Consider the following 20105-nt stretch of genomic DNA (forward strand, 5'->3'; position numbering starts at 1 on the left):
AATTGAAGTAAAAACCAAAGCAAGTCAGAAAAAAAATCTATTGCAGCATGGAAGTGTACACAACTTGTGACAAACACTAGCCAAGGTACAAAACACAATGATCCAGCACAGGAAAGGAGCAACAGGTAAAAACTAAATAGGCTAGATTAGGTGTAATTAAAGTAGGTAAGTAAAATGTATTTATGTAGCACTTCTTACAGAGAGATCTCACAAAGTGCTTCACATGGTTAAAATACAAATAGTACAATCACAACATGATGCAACAACAGAAACATTGAAAAATTCAATAATATATATGATTTTAAAAAAGTATATAAAAAGGTGTGCTGGCAGGAAACGGAAAAGAAAGTAAAGGTGCAGCAATAAAAGGAAACTAACCAAGTATAACCAAAATGGAAGCACCAGGACAGGAAATGATACAAATCACGGGAAAATAGCAAACACAGTCAAAACTGTCACGTGAGTTGATGACAGAAGGTAGGATAAAGTTATTTTCATCTAATCGTGACATGCAGTGACACAAATGCTGCTAAAAGCAGCTTTTCTTATGCAGCTCTGTATCGAGTTGGGAGTGTGCAGGTGTACATAATTAATTTGATTTTCAACCATGTCTGGAAAAAAATGTAGCAGTGATGTTTGTCTTCAATATATATATATATATATATATATATATATATATATATATATATATATATATTTAAACAGTGTATATTTTCAAAAGATAAAACTTGGATACTTTTGAAGAGGGTGGGGTTTGGTTGTATTTGCAATCTAAAGGGAACATCCTGCTGACACACGCAAAAGTAGGTTAAAATGTGACTGTGGAGCAAAATTTACATATCCAATACATATTGTCTGGGCCACAATGAAGTCTTTTAAAAATGTATACCGGAGGAGGACCCTTCATGAACACAAGTACACAGAAACGGGGCGATTCCAAGAACATAGGGAGATAATAACAAACTGTCACCATCATAATCTCTTAAACTGTACAGTCAATGTAATAACATTCCAACACAGTGATTCTCAAACTGTGGTACGCGGGCTCCATCTTGTGGTAAAATAATCACTTGATTATAGTACAGTGTTTCATTTTCCTGTGTTCAAACACAGTGTCTCTGTTTAAACTTAGACTTACTTTTTATTGTCATTCCAAATTTGAACTTTACAGTATAAATAAGAACGGAATTTTGTTACACAAGCTCATGGTAGTGCAGGATAAAAAAAGCAATAAGGTGCATATATAAATAAATAAATAGGTTACTGTACAGATAAATATATTGCACTTTTTCACATGCATCCACGTTTATGGATGTATGTTATATTGTCTTTTTTATTCCAGCTAGTTAATCCATTTTGGGGGGAGTTGAGGGGATAATTTAATTACCGGTATGATGTAACTGTGTGTTATGTTACAATGGCCAAAATAATAAATATACTTGTTAAATAAAACATTTGCCCTGTTTTTAATAAATGTTTATGCCTACTACGCCACTGTATTTTAATGTTGGTCATAGGGCTATTGGTCATATGGCCTTTTATTAATATCTCAATATTTTTAGGCCATGTCACGATACACGATATATATCTCTCGATATTTTGCCTTAGCCTTGAATGAACACTTGATGCATATAATCACAGCAGTATGATGATTCTATGTGTCTACATTAAAACATTCTTGTTCATACTGCATTAATATATGCTCATTTTAAACTTTCATGCAGAGAGGGAAATCACAACTAAGTCAATTGACCAAAACTGTATTTATTAAACAGTTATTAAGCAGTGGCACAAACATTCATGTCATTTCCAAAACAGAAAGTGCAAGATTGTCAGTCATGCACTTTTGTGCATGATGTCACTAAGATGACATATCAAAACAACACTAAATTAAAGTGCACTTTTTGTACAGAACACCACTACAATAGTTTAAAACTAGTAAAGTGCACTTTTGTGCATGATGTCACACAAGATATTTCAATAAGTGTCAAATAAAAATGAGCTGCATAATAGGAAATCAAATAGCGTATGTCCTTCACTATGTGGTAGGTTCCTGCGGACGTTATCTCCTTCTGTTGTTGACTATTTCTTTTCATACGGTGTTGATGTGGAAATGGTTGCTTCGGCATTTTGTTGGTGTGGCACCGAACGGAGATGTTGACATGCAGAGTTTCAAGCACTCTTCATTCTCTAGCAGGTGACTTTTCAAATGATGCTACATTAGTAGAGCTGCTACTTTTTGTACGCTTTTGCCACATACTTGACATATTACGGTTGTATGTTCGACATATTCCCGCTTGAAGCCAAACCACCGCCACACGATGGAACCCGTGCTGCTTTTCTTGGTAATTAATTCTTCCTTCATTTGTTACCAGATTTGCACCTTCTTTCTCTCGTATTACCACTCGCACTGCTCCGTTAGCACCACAGCTAATGTTACCCATGCCGCTACCTCTCTACTCCATCGAGGGCGTATACGTATGTGACGTATGTAAGAAAGTGCGCTTGTTTTACGTCTCTGTGAGAAAAGGAGACAAGAAAGAGTGGGAAGAGCCTGTAGTGTAATGCCCGCAGGTAAAAGCAACTGCGTGAGAACGTATACTCGAATATCACAATATAGTCATTTTCTATATCGCACAGAGACAAACCCGCGATATATCGAGTATATCGATATATCGCCCAGCCCTAGTTAGTCATTATGGTGGTACTTGGAGAGCCAAGTGTCTTCTGATGTAGTATTTGGTGAAAAAAGTTTGAGAACCACTGTTCTAACATATTAGGAGGTCATAAATTGGCCAATACGGGCTGCCAACACCTCTCATTGGCCTGACATCTTTATTAAAACTGTACTTATATTTGTATTATTACATTTAAATTATTTAAAACATTTTATAAATATGTTCATCAGAAAGGCGTAATGTGAAGATGATTTGTTAGCATTCCTAATAAAAAAATAGTTGTTGGTTTGAAGTTTTGCACAAGGTGTATATTTATTAATGCACAGATAGAAAACAACCTCACACACTAAGTATAAATGTAACAGAATGTTTATTAATATGGTGGTAGTTTGCAGTGGTGTACAACTTCACGAGCACAGGGAGCTGGTCCTTACATTTTTATCAGGTTTTCCTGCCGCTCCCTCAACAACTGCACCAACCATGATAAAGAACTTGCTCAAATAATGCCGAATAAAAAAAAGCTCACGAAAAAGCTCACTTTGAAGATGGTGGAAGTTAAACATAGCTAAGCCTACCTGGAGAGTCGGAGTGGCCGTCATAGTATTTCCTGCTGTAGCGGCGCTCCATCTCTATATACTTCAGATAAAAAATGTTTGCTAATTGTAGTCACAAAGCAGCACGTAGCGACTTTACACAAAAACCTTCACTTGTTGCCGCCGCCCATGTTCTTCCTCTCTTGTAATACTGTTGAACATGAGAACCTCAGTCCAGCAAAGTCCAGCATGCGGTTTACAGTTACTCCTGGCTCACGCCATATAATGTGTTGTGTGTGTGTGTGTGTGTGTGTGTGTGTGTGTGTGTGTGTGTGTGTGTGTGTGTGTGTGTGTGTGTGTGTGTGTGTGTGTGTGTGTGTGTGTGTGTGCATGTGTGATGATGAGGGAGGAACAGCTGACAGACACACACAAGACATTCCAACTATAGCCCATCAGTCGTGGTGCACACTGGACAAGGAGGATGGGTTTACATGCAGGACGAATGGCAAACAGGAAATTTATGATGATAACCATAGAAGAGGAAATGTAAACTCAGCATCTCACGAAAGCGGTTACTTTTGATTTCTCAAGGTATATTACTGTAGGAGAGCACATTGGATATACTTTAGTGTAGTCTGTGTACAGCTTGTATCATAGTTAGAGATGTCCGATAATGGCTTTTTTGTCGATATCCGATATTCCGATATTGTCCAACTCTTAATTACCGATTCTGATATCAACCGACACCGATATATACAGTCGTGGAGCGGGGTTGTATATTGTAGCGTCCCGGAAGAGTTAGTGCTGCAAGGGGTTCTGGGTATCTGTTGTGTTTATGTTGTGTTTATGTTGTGTTACGGTGCGGATGTTCTTCCGAAATGTGTTTGTCTTTCTTGTTTGGTGTGGGTTCACAGTGTGGTTCTTATTTGTAACAGTGTTAAAGTTGTTTATACGGCCACCCTCAGTGTGACGTGTATGGCTGTTGACTAAGTATGCATTGCATTCACTTGTGTGTGTGTGTGAAAAGCCGTAGATATTATGTGATATTATGCAGTGCTTTTAAGGTTTATTGGCGCTCTGCACTTCTCCCTACATCCGTGTACACAGCGGCGTTTTAAAAAATTCATAAATTTTACTTTTTGAAACCGATACCGATAATTTCCGATATTACATTTTCAAGCACTTATCGGCCGATAATATCGGCAGTCCGATATTATCGGACATCCCTAATTATAGTATATCCTCCTGGGAGCAAGCATCCTCTGCAGTGGACATTTGTGATTCTCACAACAGGGGTTTTATGTTCCCCCAGAATGTGTAACTCTGATAAAAGAAATAGCCCTAGAACAAATATCAACTGGATGGGTTCTCAGGAGGATATTTACCTAAAAATATCTATGGATTAGGTCATTTTCAGTGCTACATACAATACATACGGTGGCTACGGAAAGTACTCAGACCCCTTTAAATTTTTCACTCTTTGTTTCATTGAAGCCATTTGCTAAAGAGAAAAAAGTTCATTTTATTTCTCATTAAAGTACACTCAGCACTACATCTTAACATAAAAAACAGAAATTTAGAATTTTCAATGGGAGACAGGTCTGGACTACAGGCAGGCCAAATTGTCTAGTCTAGGCACACTTTTACTATGAAGCCACGCTGTTGTACCACGTGGCTTGGCATTGTCTTGCTGAAATAAGCAGGGGCATCCATGATAACGTTGCTTGGATGGCAACATATGTTGCTCCAAAACCTGTATGTACCTTTCAGCATTAACCTCTAAAGGCCTTAGTGACCACATGCGTGGACTGCACCTTTTAGCTCTTCTTTCCAAAATTGTGTACACTACTGAATTGGGGTCATATGCCGACATATGGACACTTATACTGCTATCTGGTGGTGTCAGAAGAGTATAACATACAATGGAATTTGGAAAAAAAAAAGTGTAAAAATAAAAAATTAGCATGTCACTACACATGAAGTACATGTTTGTGTACTTATGGACTAAGTACATCATATAAAAAGAAGATTTTTTGTTTTTATTGTAATTAATGTCCAATAAGCCCAAATAGCAAAGGGAAATTAAAAAAACATGTAAACAAACAGCTTGGGCCTTAAGAGGTTAATGGTGCCTTCACAGATGTGTAAGTGACCCATGCCTTGGGCACTAATACACCCCCATACCATCACAGATGCTGGCTTTTGAACTTTGCGCCTAGAACAATCCGGATGGTTCTTGTTCTCTTTGTTCCGGAGGACACACAGTCAAGTATGTTCAAATGCTACGTGAAATGTTACGTGATACATTACAAGTTTTGTTAGATAGAGACAGCTTGACCCTGAAAGTGATTATGTTCGCCTTCAGATGTTGCATTCTATTATTATTATTATTATTATTATTATTAATATCAAAAAGCAAATAATCAGTTAATGCAAATAACAATATTGTTTTTTCCCCACCATTGACTAAGAAAATCCCCATTTTTGGGCTCTCTCTATTTCTAGTGAACAAATAAGTAGTGGTTATGCAAACTATGGGCACAGGACAGGTACCAAATTATATATTTGAAGAATAACTCTAATATACTGTATTATATGTTTTTTTTAATTCTTCAATTTTTGGCGAGTTTTTCCTCATTATATAACTACGGTATTTATTTAAAAAAAATGTTTTTACTCAATAGTATGTCATTTTGTTTTTCTCATGATATCACACATATACAGAATTACTTTTTTCTAATAATAATCTAAATGTACTATCATAATCTTTCTTCTCTCAATATTTTGACCCAGTCCTGTAATAGTATGTATTTATAAATCCAACTTAAAATATAATACATTTACAATAAAATCACAACCGCGTATTTATTGTCGTACTTCTGTAATTTCTTCTCTTTTTTCATAGTTTGAGGTTGAAGCTGAAGCTACTGTATATACTGTAGTTGGGTGAAAGACTGCTGTATTGTAATGCATGGTACTCACCACTAGAGGTCAGTGCATAGCGATAGTACAAGAAGGGTGTGACATGCACTCCTTTCCACCTTTCATGTTCTGGACGCATGCATTATTATTTCAGCTTGTCCTCACTATTTCAGGCTGTGTGTGTGTGTGTGTGTGTGAGTGTGTCCACTATTTAGGACTGAGTCCCCTATTTGAGGCTTTGTGCACTGTCTGCGGCCACTATTTAGGGTCTGCCTGGCTGTAGGACACAAAAATGTCCACACCCTTCACATTTTTAAGCGCCTCACGTGTGTTGCTGGCTTCCCAAAGAGAAACCAGAAGCTCAGGTTTCTCATGTGTTTTCTTTCCTTTTCCATCAATGCACACTACGCCCTGCTGAACGACGTCACCGCTCACCTTGCGTCTGTATGAGGTGAAGAAGCTTGGAGGTGATCTGCCGGCTCGCTTCGGGATCCGTCACCATAGAGTCGCCGGTCATCCTCTCCAGTTGGGCCAGTAGTATGTGCACTTTGGAGGTACTGGGAACACTGTAAAGTCAAGTTAGGACAGATTATAGATGTTTTAACGGTAATATGTGTTCCTAAATGCATCATCTTCCACATGTGTTGGCTCCACTTTGGAGAAAAGATCAGCGTTCAAGTTACGGCTTTTTTTTGACGTCATCCTCATGGACATGATACCTGCCACGAGCTAGATGAACCCACCATATATACCCTGAAGATTTGAATTCATTTGTAAAAGTCCATTTTTATGCTGCTGCTGTTTTGTCGCCATTCTGTGGACAAGATGAGTAATTCATGTCTATGACCACTTATCATAGTATGAATGTCACCATTTACTTAATAGTCATAGTGCAAAAAAAAATATAACACTTAATGCCAACAGACATGGTCACACATAAACACAATATAACACACGTTGTAGATATTATTAAAAAACGTCCATGCACCATAAAAGAAATTCAGATATACACCCATCCATTAAAAATCATGATGGGAAAAATGCAAAGCACTATTTCAACACTTATATCCATGTTTGGCGCATTATTGCTGCTTGATCTTTCTGATGGATTCCAAAACACTAAGGAGGTTGCCACGGAAGTAAACAAGGTAAGAGTCGAACTTTCACAAACTCTTAAAATCGAATTGTATTAATTTTACATCCATTATATTTATACAATATGTACACCTATACATACATACACACACACACACACACACATATATATATATATATATATATACATATATATATTATACATATACATATATATACACACGCACACACACACATACATATATATATATACATATATATATATATATATATATATATATATATATATACACACATACATATATATATATATATATATACACACATACATACACACACACACACATATATATATATGTACTGTATATACACACACACATATATATATATACTGTATATATACACACACACACATACATACATACATACATACATACATACATATATATATATATATATATATATATATATATATATATATATATATATATATATATATATATATATATATATATATATATACACACCAGTGACGTGCCTGCCATCATGGAAAGAAAAAAAATGTAAAAAGAAAAAAAAAAATTAAATTGTTATATGTATCCAGTGATTATACTATAAAGTTATTTTCCATTTAACTTCACCAGTTTTAGATTATTTTTATTCAAAATCGCTGAATTTTCACATTTGCCGTTCAAATACTGAGAAGAGACGGTGCGGTGATCAGCAGCCAGTTGAGGCACGTCACTCAGTGCCGCAACATGGATTGCGCAATGACTCGGCTAACTGCTGGCCTGCTGTGCAGTGAGACTGTATTGCTATATGAACTATATTATACATTTCCATAGTTTAGTTAGCTGAGGTATATAATGTACAGTGTATTTTGTCAACAACTGTATGTGTGTAAAGTATTTCTTGTGCTGAGCGATCATAAAACGGCTGCAAAAGACGCACTGGCTGAGGCTCGCCTCCTGCACCCCCGCCGTAGAATTGTTATATCAACTAAAGCCCACACTTAAACTTTCCACGTGCAAGATTGAATCTATTTAAAAAAAATATTTCATAAGAAGCCAAAAAGTGCAAAAACAATAATGTTGGTGTTGGAGGAGTTGTGAATGACTGCAGGGACACAACATTAGATACACCTGCAGACTGCAGGTGTACATAATTCACAACTCCTCCAACACCAACATTATTGTTTTTGCACTTTTTAACTTTTTTAATCCTATTTTCATGGGCTTTTCTCTTTGTGATGTTAAGTTCCTGTTATGCGCTGTTATACAGTATATGCCTTGAGCTCTTATTTTGAAGGCGCTAAGAGCGGAAGTGATGTCACGTTGCGGAGGTTTCTGAAAGAAGGTAAATAAAGTGGTACTCGTGTAAACTGGAGCCTCCGTGTTTGTTATTTTGTAGTTTCATACAGTATAGGCGACATTTATAAACCCTCGGTTACATTTTTTTAAATAGATTCAATCTTGCACGTGGAAAGTTTAAGTGACGGCTTTAGTTGCGGCGCATGGACTTAATTTCTAAGTAAAGGTAAGACCATAATAACGTTTTTTTTTTATTAAATGTGCTTTTTTGTGTGCTAGTTTGTATGTGTAAAGTTAAAGTTAAGTTAAAGTACCAATGATTGTCACACACACACACTAAGTGTAATGAAATTTGTCCTCTGCATTTGACCCAACCCCTTGATCACCCCCTGGGAGGTGAGGGGAGCAGTGAGCAGCAGCGGCGCCGCACCTGGGAATCATTTTTGGTGATTTAACCCCAATTCCAACCCTTGATGCTGAGTGCCAAGCAGGGAAGAATGCTGGTATGAGCTTTTAAACATAACCCGTTAACTGCTGCCAATCAAATGGTGAATAAGATACTCTTTAGGGTTCATATGTTTGTAAATCTGACTGTGATGAAGTCAGTGCCTCACCAGCCATCAACCTCACCGCACGTCACTGATACACACACATATACAGTATATATATACACACACATACATATACACACACACACACACACACACACACACACACACACACACACACACGTGTAACCTGTTTTGAAATGATTATATTATCATTTATATGTCCAATAACATATCGTGATATATTATCGCAAGAGGCTGCAATATATTTTGCGATATCCCCCATCTCTACGCCCCAGTCTCCACTTTGCTGCAGCAGCCCTCAGTCTCCTCTAGGATAAAATCTCCCAAGAGCAGCCAATATGCTAAGAAGTAAACTAAAGGAGATCCGTGTTCTTCTCAGAGGGAAAAGCGACAATATATGCAGTAATAGTGCTTTTCATCGAATTGTGTATTGTGTAAATTGTTGTGGTGGTCAACGACACGGCACTTTGATATCCAGTTGCTGCACAATGACTCACACATTCACAGCCTACAAGATGACACTTAATACAGACAATACATCAGCAGCTCTTGCAACAAAACCTGAATTAGAACCTCATGAGGGGAGGATTTATTGCAAGACTACAACATTATAACTCACACGAAACATATTCTCTGACACATCACGTACATGAAGGATGCATATAGAACTAACAGAGCACACGGTTAAATATAAAAGCACCCGAGGGACTGAAAATTCAGTAAGTTAGCCAGCGCGGTTCACGCTTGGGGTCAAAGGTGACGTGTTGGTACAGCAACATCGAACATGGGAGAAAAGTCTGTGATTGTACCCAGTGGAGCTCCATGCTTCCTCAAGTATGTCCTTATAAAGACAGAGCGCAGAGAGTGCACACAAAGGACAGCAGAAAGGAAAAAATACAGACAAAAAGAAAATCCATAGAGGATTAAATACAAGCCTGAATAAACACGTTACATATCTCACAGTCCAGAGACTATTCGCCCCACAATACAAAAATAAGTTACATTACAAGAAAGTACAAATATTACAAAAAGAATGAGACTTTTTAATAAAATAATTGTAATATTAAGACACAAAATAGGTATTTTTCATACTGAGTAAATGCCTAAATTTCCACAATATAAATTATAATTATTATTCTCTTGTAATATTAAAAATGTTGACAAAAAATATATTACATTTTATTTGTGTATATAAACTTTGTCTGATAATATTGAGGTTTAATTTTCATTTCATTTTTTTTTCTTGTAATAAAAAACATTTGGATTTTTTGTATCTTTTTTACTTTATCTTATGGCTTTATTCTTTAAAATGTCATTTTTTTATCATAATGTAACATGTTGTAATGTAAATATTCCCATTAATGTTTTGCCTTCTAATGCTTTTAGTGTTTTTTTTACTAATGTGTTCCCATTATATTACGTATTTTTCTCATCACATTTAATTTTAATTTTTGTAAAATGACAAGTTTTTTTCTCATAATATTAAGAATACATAATGGTAAAATGTTGAGGTCACAACTCATATTACAGCTTTTTTATTGTGACTTTCAAATGTATTCTTGTAAAATGACAGTTTTTTCACATAATATTGAATATGTAATAATAAAATATGTATTTTTGGAAAATTATGAGGGTTTTTTTCTTGTAACTACCTATTTTTCTTCTCATATTAAAAACATATTCTTGAAAAAGTTATTTCTCAAAAAAATTATTTTCCTATTGTGACTCAAAAAAAGAAACACAATATAATTGTTTTTATGTAACTTTTTCTTTTTTTTTATAATTGTGCTCCTGTAAAATGACAGTTTTTTTGTCATAATAATAAACATATTCTCATAAAGTTGAGGGTTTAATTTTTCTTGTTAATTTTTCATCTTTTGTTTTTTTCTCATATATTAAAAAATATATTTGTTGTTGACTGTTTTTTCCTCATATTACTGCACCTTCTTACATTGTGACTTTTTAAAATGCATTCCTGTAAAACGACAGCTTTTTCTCATATTACTAATTTATTCTTGTGAAAAATGTATTTTCTTTCGTGACTATCTTGTGTTTTTTTCCTCATATTAAAAAAATATATTTCTGAAATGTATATTAGGATATTTCTCAAATTACAAAATATTTGTTTCTAAATACTTTCATTTTTTTATTGTGATTTTATTTGTTTCTCAAAAATAATGACATATTAATACAAACATAAAATTGTGAGGGTTTTATTTTTCTTGTGACAATATTGTATTTTTTTCTCATATATTTCATATTTCTCATATATTACAGCGCCACTCTAATGCCTGCTGGTTGCATGAGCTCCTGTGTGCCCTCCTTTTTGTTCTTGATGTTTCCCTCTTGTTTTCATGTTTTTTGTTTTGATACTTATTTTTTGTGGACTTTTTGTATCTGCCCTGCAACTACCTAATTTCCCCATTGTGGGAAAAATAAAGTGTATTGTATCCTATCCTATATATTCTTGTGAATTGTTTTTTTCCTCATTACTACACCTTTTTATATTGTTACTTTTTAAAATGCAGTCCTGTAAAATGGCAGCTTTTTCTCATAATATTACTAAATCCTTCTTATAAAATGTAAATAATATGTTTAGGATCTTTCACATATTATTACAATGTATTTGCTGTAATTTTATTAATTTTTTTAATGTAATTTTTAATTGTGACTTTTTCATTTTTTTCTCAAAAAAATGACAGCTTCTTCTCATAGTATTTTCATTTTATTTTATTTTTTTACAATAGTATTTCCATGAAATGACAGTATTCAAACGTATTCTCATAAAACTACGAGGGGTTTATTTTTCTAGTGACCATCTTGTGGATCTTAAAAATATATTATTGTTTGTTTGTTTGCTTTTTCCCACATTACTACGCTTTTTATATTGTGACATTTTATAATTCATTCCTCTAAATTGACAGCGTTTTCTCATAATATTACCAATTTATTCTTGTAAGATTCAGAGGTTTTTTCATAACTATGTTGTGCTTTTTTTCATTATATTAAAACATATATTTCTTCAAAAATAATATTTTTGAATATTTCTCATATTATTCCAACATATTTGTTGTAAATATATGCATTTTCTTTTTTTTTTAAATTGTGACTAATTTTTTTCTCAATAATTGTGTTTTTGTTTTGTAAGAAAATCATTATTATTATTTTTTACAATGTTATTCTCAGAAAATGACAGCCTTTTCTCATATTAATACAAACGTATTCTCATAAAATTGTTGGGTTTTATTTTTCTTGTTTTTTTTCTCATATATAAACCATTTATTTCTGTACATTGTTGTTTTTTTATATTACTACACCTTTTCAAATTGTGACTATCTATAAAGCATTCCTGTAAAATTAAAGCTCATAATATTACTAATTTATTCTTATTAAAATGCATACATTTTTTTCCCTGGCTATCTTGTGTTTTTTCCCCTCATTAAAATAACTAGTATATATACCTGTAAAATAATTTTTAATAGTTCTCATAGTATTGCAATGTATTTGTTGTAAATGTATTAATTTACTCTTTAATATATTGTGTTTTTAGTGTGGAAATGCCATTTTTTTATTCTTAATATAATGACATCAGTCTACTAAAATTGCCATTTTAAGACGAAGACAATTAGCCGGTGCATGAATGAATTTGATGATAAATGGGCTTTAAAAGGTAAAATTGTACAATTGCACAATCACTTCATGAAGCAGATGATTGTGACAAACTGTGCACATATATTAGCTACTGTGTGGTATAATTAAGTTTTATTTGAAAAATAGTTAACTCACCCCTTCTCTGAGGCCATTTTTGGTTTGTTCATTTTCATCCAATCAACAATTCATGTCTGCAAGAGAAAGAAACATGATACATATGAAGTGTAAATAGTATGCAGTAGCCTACAATGTGAAATAATGAGCATAATTGGTTGTGTACAGTAGTATAGTCTCTGCAAACTGCAACCACAATCATACACATCGTCGCAATACCTATCAAACAGTCTTAATCATAAAACAGCATAATTGTTATCATTTTAAGGGCGGTATTCATGTGAGTTTACAGTGTACAAAGTGGGTCAATACAGGAGCACTTGAAACAGATAAGACAAGTCATTAAGTTGTAAATAGGATAGGATACTTTTACTTATCCAACAGTGGGGGAAATTATGTGGTTGCAGTACAGATACAAAAAGTCTACAAAAATAAGGTAAAAACATGAGGTAAACTTTAATGAACACAAATGACATAAAACAGTGTTTCTTAACCATAGGGCTGGGTCCAACTGTTGTCCTGCCACCAAAAATGATCTGTTCCTCAACTCGGGGCCGTAATGACAATATCAAATAGTAGTCCGGAGCAAAAGTCAGAGAAGTTTCTTAAGCACAAAAAATATGACTAAAGTGGTGAAACTGTACTTTCATTTGCACTTCAATTTTATTGACAGTTTAGTTAAAAAACATATTAATTATTAATTTAATGTATTTATTTTAGCAATACATAATTAAAAGTGCATTTATTTTTCAGCAGTTATTTATTAGTCCCTTCTTATGCAATGTTTGATGAGTACTCTTCTTTTCTAATCAGCCTGACCTAAGCTTAAGATTTATGTGTTAAAGATATATTATTCTTTATTCTAAAACATGGTTTTATATCATTTGACAAGGTTGTATACTGTGAGTAGGTTATTATTAGATATAATTATTGAATACAATCAAAATCAAGAGTAAGATTACTAATTCGGTTTTATTTGAGAGGGTCCCAGTCCCTTCTGTAGTGGAAAAAATGGGCCCCGAGGTCAAAAAAGTTAAGAAGCCCTGCTGTGAAAGACAATAAAAGAGCACGGAGCTGATGCAACAAAACAACAAAAAAATAGCAATAAACAATACATATTGTGCACATATGATTGCATACATATACAAATGACAGAACAAAAACAGTTTCAACACCCCTATACTGTAAATGTTGAGTTCATAAGTACATAGCAGTGCACCTTGTGGTTAGAGTGTCCGCCCTGAGATCGGTAGATCGTGAGTTCAAACCCCGGCCGAGTCATAACAAAGACTATAAAAATGGGATCCATTACCTCCCTGCTTGGCCCTTTTTGATTGATTGAAACTTTTATTAGTAGATTGCAAAGGAGGAAAATACATTATATGAAACAGTACAGTTTACACAGTACAGTACATATTCCGTACATCCATCCATTTTCTACCGCTTGTCCCTTTTTGGAGTCGCGGGGGGTGCTGGAGCCTATCTCAGCTGCATTCGGGCGGAAGGCGGGGTACACCCTGGACAATTGACCACTAAATGGGAACACCCGAATAAGTTTGTTCAACTTATCAATTCGTGGTACCGTATTTTTCGGAGTATAAGTCGCTCCGGAGTATAAGTCGCACCAGCCGAAAATGCATAACAAAGAAGGAAAAAAACATATATAAGTCGCACTGGAGTATAAGTCGCATTTTTTGGGGAAATGTATTTGATAAAAGCCAACACCAAGAATAGACATTTGAAAGGCAATTTAAAATAAATAAAGAATAGTGAACAACAGGCTGAATAAGTGTACGTTATATGAGGCATAAATAACCAACTGAGAACGTGCCTGGTATGTTAACGTAACATATTATGGTAAGAGTCATTCAAATAACTATAACATATAGAACATGCTATACGTTTACCAAACAATCTGTCACTCCTAATCGCTAAATCCCATGAAATTTTATACGTCTAGTCCAGTGGTTCTTAACCTTGTTGGGAGGTACCGAACCCCACCAATTTCATATGCGCATTCACCGAAACCTTCTTTAGTGAAAAATAAAATGTTTTTTTTTTTTTCAAATTCAAGACAAAGTTATGTTTTTGGTAATACTTTAGTATGGGGAACATATTCTAAGTAACAAAGACTTAATTTAGAATTTTTGGGACACTAAAGAACATATTCTAAGTAACAAAGACTTAATTTAGAATTTTTTGGACACTAGGGGAACATATTCTAAGTAACAAAGACTTAATTTAGAGTTATTTGGTTAGGGTTAGGGTTAGAGCCAAGGTTAGAGGGTTAGGGTTAAAATAAGGCCATGCCGAATAAGGCATTAATAAGTACTTAATAATGCCTAGTTAAGAACCAAAATGTTACTAATTTGCATGTTAATAAGCAACTAATTAATGGTGAATATGTTCCCCATACTAAAGTGTTACCATGTTTTATCACTGGTGCACAAAATGAACCGTGCATGAACATCACCTGGTTCAAACAACAAAACCAACACAGTGCATAAACAAACTCACAACTAGGGATGTGCCGATATTATCAGCCGATAAATGCGTTAAAATGTAATATCGGAAATTATCGGGTTTTTTTTATTATCGGTATCGTTTTTTTTTTGTTTTTTGTTTTTTAAATCAACATAAAAAACACAAGATACACTTACAATTAGTACACCGACCCATAAAAACTCCCTCCCCCATTTACACTCATTCACACAAAAGGGTTGTTTTCTTTCTGTTATTAATATTCTGGTTCCTACATTATATATCAATATATATCAATACAGTCTGCAAGGGATACAGTCCGTAAGCACACATGATTGGGCGTACTGCTGGTCCACTAATAGTACTAACCTTTAACAGTTAATTTTACTCATTTTCATTAATTACTAGTTTTTATGTAACTGTTTTTATATTGTTTTACTTTCTTTTTTATTCAAGAAAATGTTTTTAATTTATTTATCTTATTTTCCATCCATCCATTTTCTACCGCTTATTCCCTCCGGGGTCGCGGGGGGCGCTGGAGCCTATCTCAGCTACAATCGGGCGGAAGGCGGGGTACACCCTGGACAAGTCGCCACCTCATCACAGGGCCAACACAGATAGACAGACAACATTCACACTCACACTCACACACTAGGGCCAATTTAGTGTTGCCAATCAACTTATCCCCAGGTGCATGTCTTTGGAGGTGGGAGGAAGCCGGAGTACCCGGAGGGAATCCACGCAGTCACGGGGAGAACATGCAAACTCCACACAGAAAGATCGCGAGCCCGGGATTGAACCCAAGACTATTCATGACCTTCGTATTGTGAGGCAGATGCACTAACCCCTCTACCACCATCTTATTTTATGAATTTTTTTTAAAAGTACCTTATCTTCACCATACCTGTTTGTCCAAATTAGGCATAATAATGTGTTAATTCCACGACTGCATTTATCTGTTGACATCGGTATCGGTAATTAAAGAGTTGGACAATATCGGAATATCGGCAAAAAGCCATTATCGGACATCCCTACTCACAACAAATTACACACCTGCAAATCAGTCTGACTTCTGCTGTTGCCGTATCCGTAATACGCCGATAGAGAGAAGTTTTTATTTACACGATGAGTCGGGTGTGTCTTGAAGCTCCGCCGAACCCCTGAGCCCGACTCACCGAACCCATAGGGTTCGATCGAACCCAGGTTAAGAACCACTGGTCTCGTCTCTTACGTGAATGAGCTAAATAATATTATTTGGATATTTTACGGTAATGTGTTAATAATTTCACACATAAGTCGCTCCTGAGTATAAGTCGCACCCAACTACCTACCTGCCAACTTTTGAAATCAGAAAAACCTAGTAGCCAGGGTCCAGGGGCCGCAGGCCCCGGTAGGTCCAGGACAAAGTCCTGGTGGGGGGTTCAGGTTCGCCCCCGACGCAAAATGATTATTAGCATTCAGACAGGTTAAAATGTTGCTAAAACCATCACTTTTCTATCAGTCACAGTGACTTTTCAAAACAAAAATATTACATTTTCCGAAATAACTGTCCCATGTGATCAGTTAGTGCGATTGGAAGTCCATGCTCAATTATTGCCTCCGTAAATAAAACTTTGGCATTTATCACATCCAAAGAATCTGTTTGGGCGACGAAAAACGTTGAAAGTTTTCCACTTGTATCGCTAGCAACGGCATTAGACTTGTGTTTTTTTGTCCCAACGTGGTCTTTTACATCGCTAATTCCTCCGTGTCCGATCGAAAAATCTTGTCTGCACAAGGTGCAATTCGCGTAGTTTTCACCCTTTTTGGAACGGATAATTATTCCCGGATAGGCTTTTGAATATTCTTCACGGAATGACTGCGGTTTTCTTTTCGGTTTAAGACTCGTTTGCGATTTTTCTCCGGCTGATTCCATGATCGTTCGCTCGTTTGGAAACAATGGCAACTGGTGCCTCGTGCTTGGCAGCGGTGCTATAAATAGCCTCGCGCATGGCATTCGGAATGGCTCGATAGGAAGTTACGGGAAGCAGTGTCGATTGTCATTGTTGTTACGCGATTTCGTGAATAAAACTTTAAAAATTTTTAATTAATGAAAAACCGTATTTTTTATCACTGCAACCGTAACCCGGAATAGGTTGATGAAAACCGTACTAATTACGGGAAAACCGGAGTAGTTGGCAGGTATGCAACTATGAAAAAAAATGCGACTTATAGTCCGAAAAATACGGTACATACTCAGCTTCAGAGGTGGGTAGTAACGCGCTACATTTACTCCGTTACATCTACTTGAGTAACTTTTGGGATAAATTGTACTTCTAAGAGTAGTTTTAATGCAACATACTTTTACTTTTACTTGAGTATATTTATAGAGAAGAAACGCTACTTTTACTCCGCTACTTTTATCTACATTCAGCTCGCTACTCGCTACTAATTTTTATCGATCTGTTAATGCACGCTTTGTTTGTTTTGGTCTGTCAGACAGACCTTCAAAGTGCCTGCGTTTCACCAATCAGATGCAGTCACTGGTGACGTTCACTCCGTTCCACCAATCAGATGCAGTCACTGGTGACGTTGGACCAATCAAACAGAGCCAGGCGGTCACATGACCTGACTTAAACAAGTTGAAAAACTTATTGGGGTGTTACCATTTAGTGGTCAATTGTACGGAATATGTACTGTACTGTGCAATCTACTAATAAAAGTTCCAATCAATCAATCAAAATTGTGAAGGAAAAAAGACCCTTTTTTATTTCAACCGTACATCCCGTCAAAAGCCTAAAGACTGACTACACAGTTCCTGTCTTCACAATAAAAGTGCCGCTCCATCGCGCATGCGCTTTCAAAATAAGAGTCTCCGAAAGCCAGCGCAAACAAGCTAGCAAGCTACGGAGTTTGCCGCCAATGTATTTCTTTGTAAAGTGTATAAAAAGGAATATGGAAGCTGGACAAATTAGATGCCAAAAACCAAACACTTTCATGTGGTATTAGACAGAATGAGGAACTTTTTTTCTCCTCCATTTGAAAACGTGGCCGTTATCATCACTGCTGTCTGATTCCAATCAATGCAAGTCATCAGAATCAGGTAATACACCAACTTATATTCTTGTCTTCATGAAAGAAAGGAATCTATATGTGTTAAACATGCATGTATATTCATTAAAACACCTTTAACATGTAAACAAAAACGGCTAAATAAATAAATATAAATTATATACTGTATATATCAATGTATTTATATATATATATATATATATATATATATATATATATATATATATATATATATATATATATATATATATATATATATGTGTGTGTGTGTGTGTGTGTATATATATATATATATATATATATATATATATATATATATATATATATATATATATATATATATATATATATATATATATATATATACATATATATATATATGATATGTGTGTGTATGTTACTCATCAGTTACTCAGTACTTGAGTAGTTTTTTCACAACATACTTTTTACTTTTACTCAAGTAAATATTTGGGTGACTACTCCTTACTTTTACTTGAGTAATAAATCTCTAAAGTAACAGTACTCTTACTTGAGTACAATTTCTGGCTACTCTACCCACCTCTGCTCAGCATCAAGGGTTGGAATTGGGCGTTAAATCACCAAAATGATTCCCAAGCGCGGTCACCGCCGCTGCTCACTGCTCCCCTCACCTCCCAGGGGGGTGGAACAAGGGGATGGGTCAAATGCAGAGGGTAATTTCACCACACCTAGTGTGTGTGTGTGACTACCAGTAGTACTTTAACTTTAATCTATTGCAGCTATTGTGCAAGCAATGCTGTCTGCACAATCCTTGACACTTGGAGCCAAATGGAAGCAGCCGGTCAGACCCTAAAGACCCGTTAAGGTTGCTACTGGGTGTTTGTTGTCCTTAGCCAGCCATTGTAAAGACTGACAGATGATAGGTAGCCTCCATGGAAGCACCCTATTGAGGCTCATTTTACACACATACCCCCCCAGTGGGATGCATACTAAAGACACAACAGATAAACGTCAATAAGTTATTCAATGAAGCTGTCAAACGTGCAGGATAGTTGGGTTCCCGGTTAGCGGGCCGGAGCCGCTGCTGCACCTGCTCGACGACTCACTCAATAACAGCGCGGCGAGCTAGCGGACTACGCCAACAATAAAGCCGATTTGAGGCAAACCCGCGCCGCATTAAGCCAATAAAAGAGCCAGGGAGACGCCGCAAAAGCGTAAACGTTACTAACCCGCGTTTGGTAGGAACGGCTGCCCACTTGGAGATAAAGGCGGCCTCCAAGGGGGTGTATTTCCCGGCGTCGTCCGGCTGCATGTAACGCCCTGGTTGATGTGGTGAAGAAGGGGAGGGGGGGGGGCAGCCCTGACAGTCAAGGAGGGAGAAAGAGAGAAAGAGAGGGAGTCTGACAAGTCAGTCAACCACGCGAGAGTACGACTTACACGGTGGACTTAAGCACACAAAAGCCTTTGATGCAGCCAGCGTGCCGTGGTCGTCACGAAATTAAAAAAAAAAAAGAAGACATTTATGGACACAAATTCGGAGCTGTAAACGTCTTCCCTTGGTGTCGCCTAACACGAGGCTGAAAAACTACATTTCCCAGCTATTTCCTGGTTGTCTGTAATGACGTCACATCCCAGCGACCGGAAAGCTGCAGTTAAATCAATCTCCCTTTGCTAACATTGCATAGTCGTCACGAAATAAAAATACACTTATTTTTAATT

At 35.9% G+C, this 20105-nt stretch overlaps 1 protein-coding gene across 7 annotated transcripts in view; it reads right to left on the reverse strand.

The window, feature by feature from the left end:
- agtpbp1 (ATP/GTP binding carboxypeptidase 1) overlaps nucleotides 1-19740 on the reverse strand; it is a 71146-nt gene extending 51406 nt beyond the window's left edge. For 6 of the 7 annotated variants that reach the window (XR_009811545.1, XM_061928978.2, XM_061928976.2 and 3 more), the window contains exons 1-3: nucleotides 19616-19740; nucleotides 12897-12952; nucleotides 6569-6699 (exon numbers count right to left, since the gene is read on the reverse strand). Coding sequence is in view for 6 of the 7 variants with exons in the window: in XM_061928978.2 (XP_061784962.1) it covers nucleotides 6569-6699; nucleotides 12897-12934 (169 nt within the window). In the remaining variant the exon portion in view is untranslated. Of the gene's footprint in view, nucleotides 1-6568; nucleotides 6700-12896; nucleotides 14476-19615 lie in introns of those variants that run through there. The other variant, XM_061928981.2, reaches the window with a different exon arrangement.
- Between the last annotated feature and the right edge of the window lie 365 nt (nucleotides 19741-20105).

Source organism: Nerophis lumbriciformis, linkage group LG33, assembly GCF_033978685.3.
Source record: "Nerophis lumbriciformis linkage group LG33, RoL_Nlum_v2.1, whole genome shotgun sequence".
NCBI lineage: Eukaryota > Metazoa > Chordata > Actinopteri > Syngnathiformes > Syngnathidae > Nerophis > Nerophis lumbriciformis.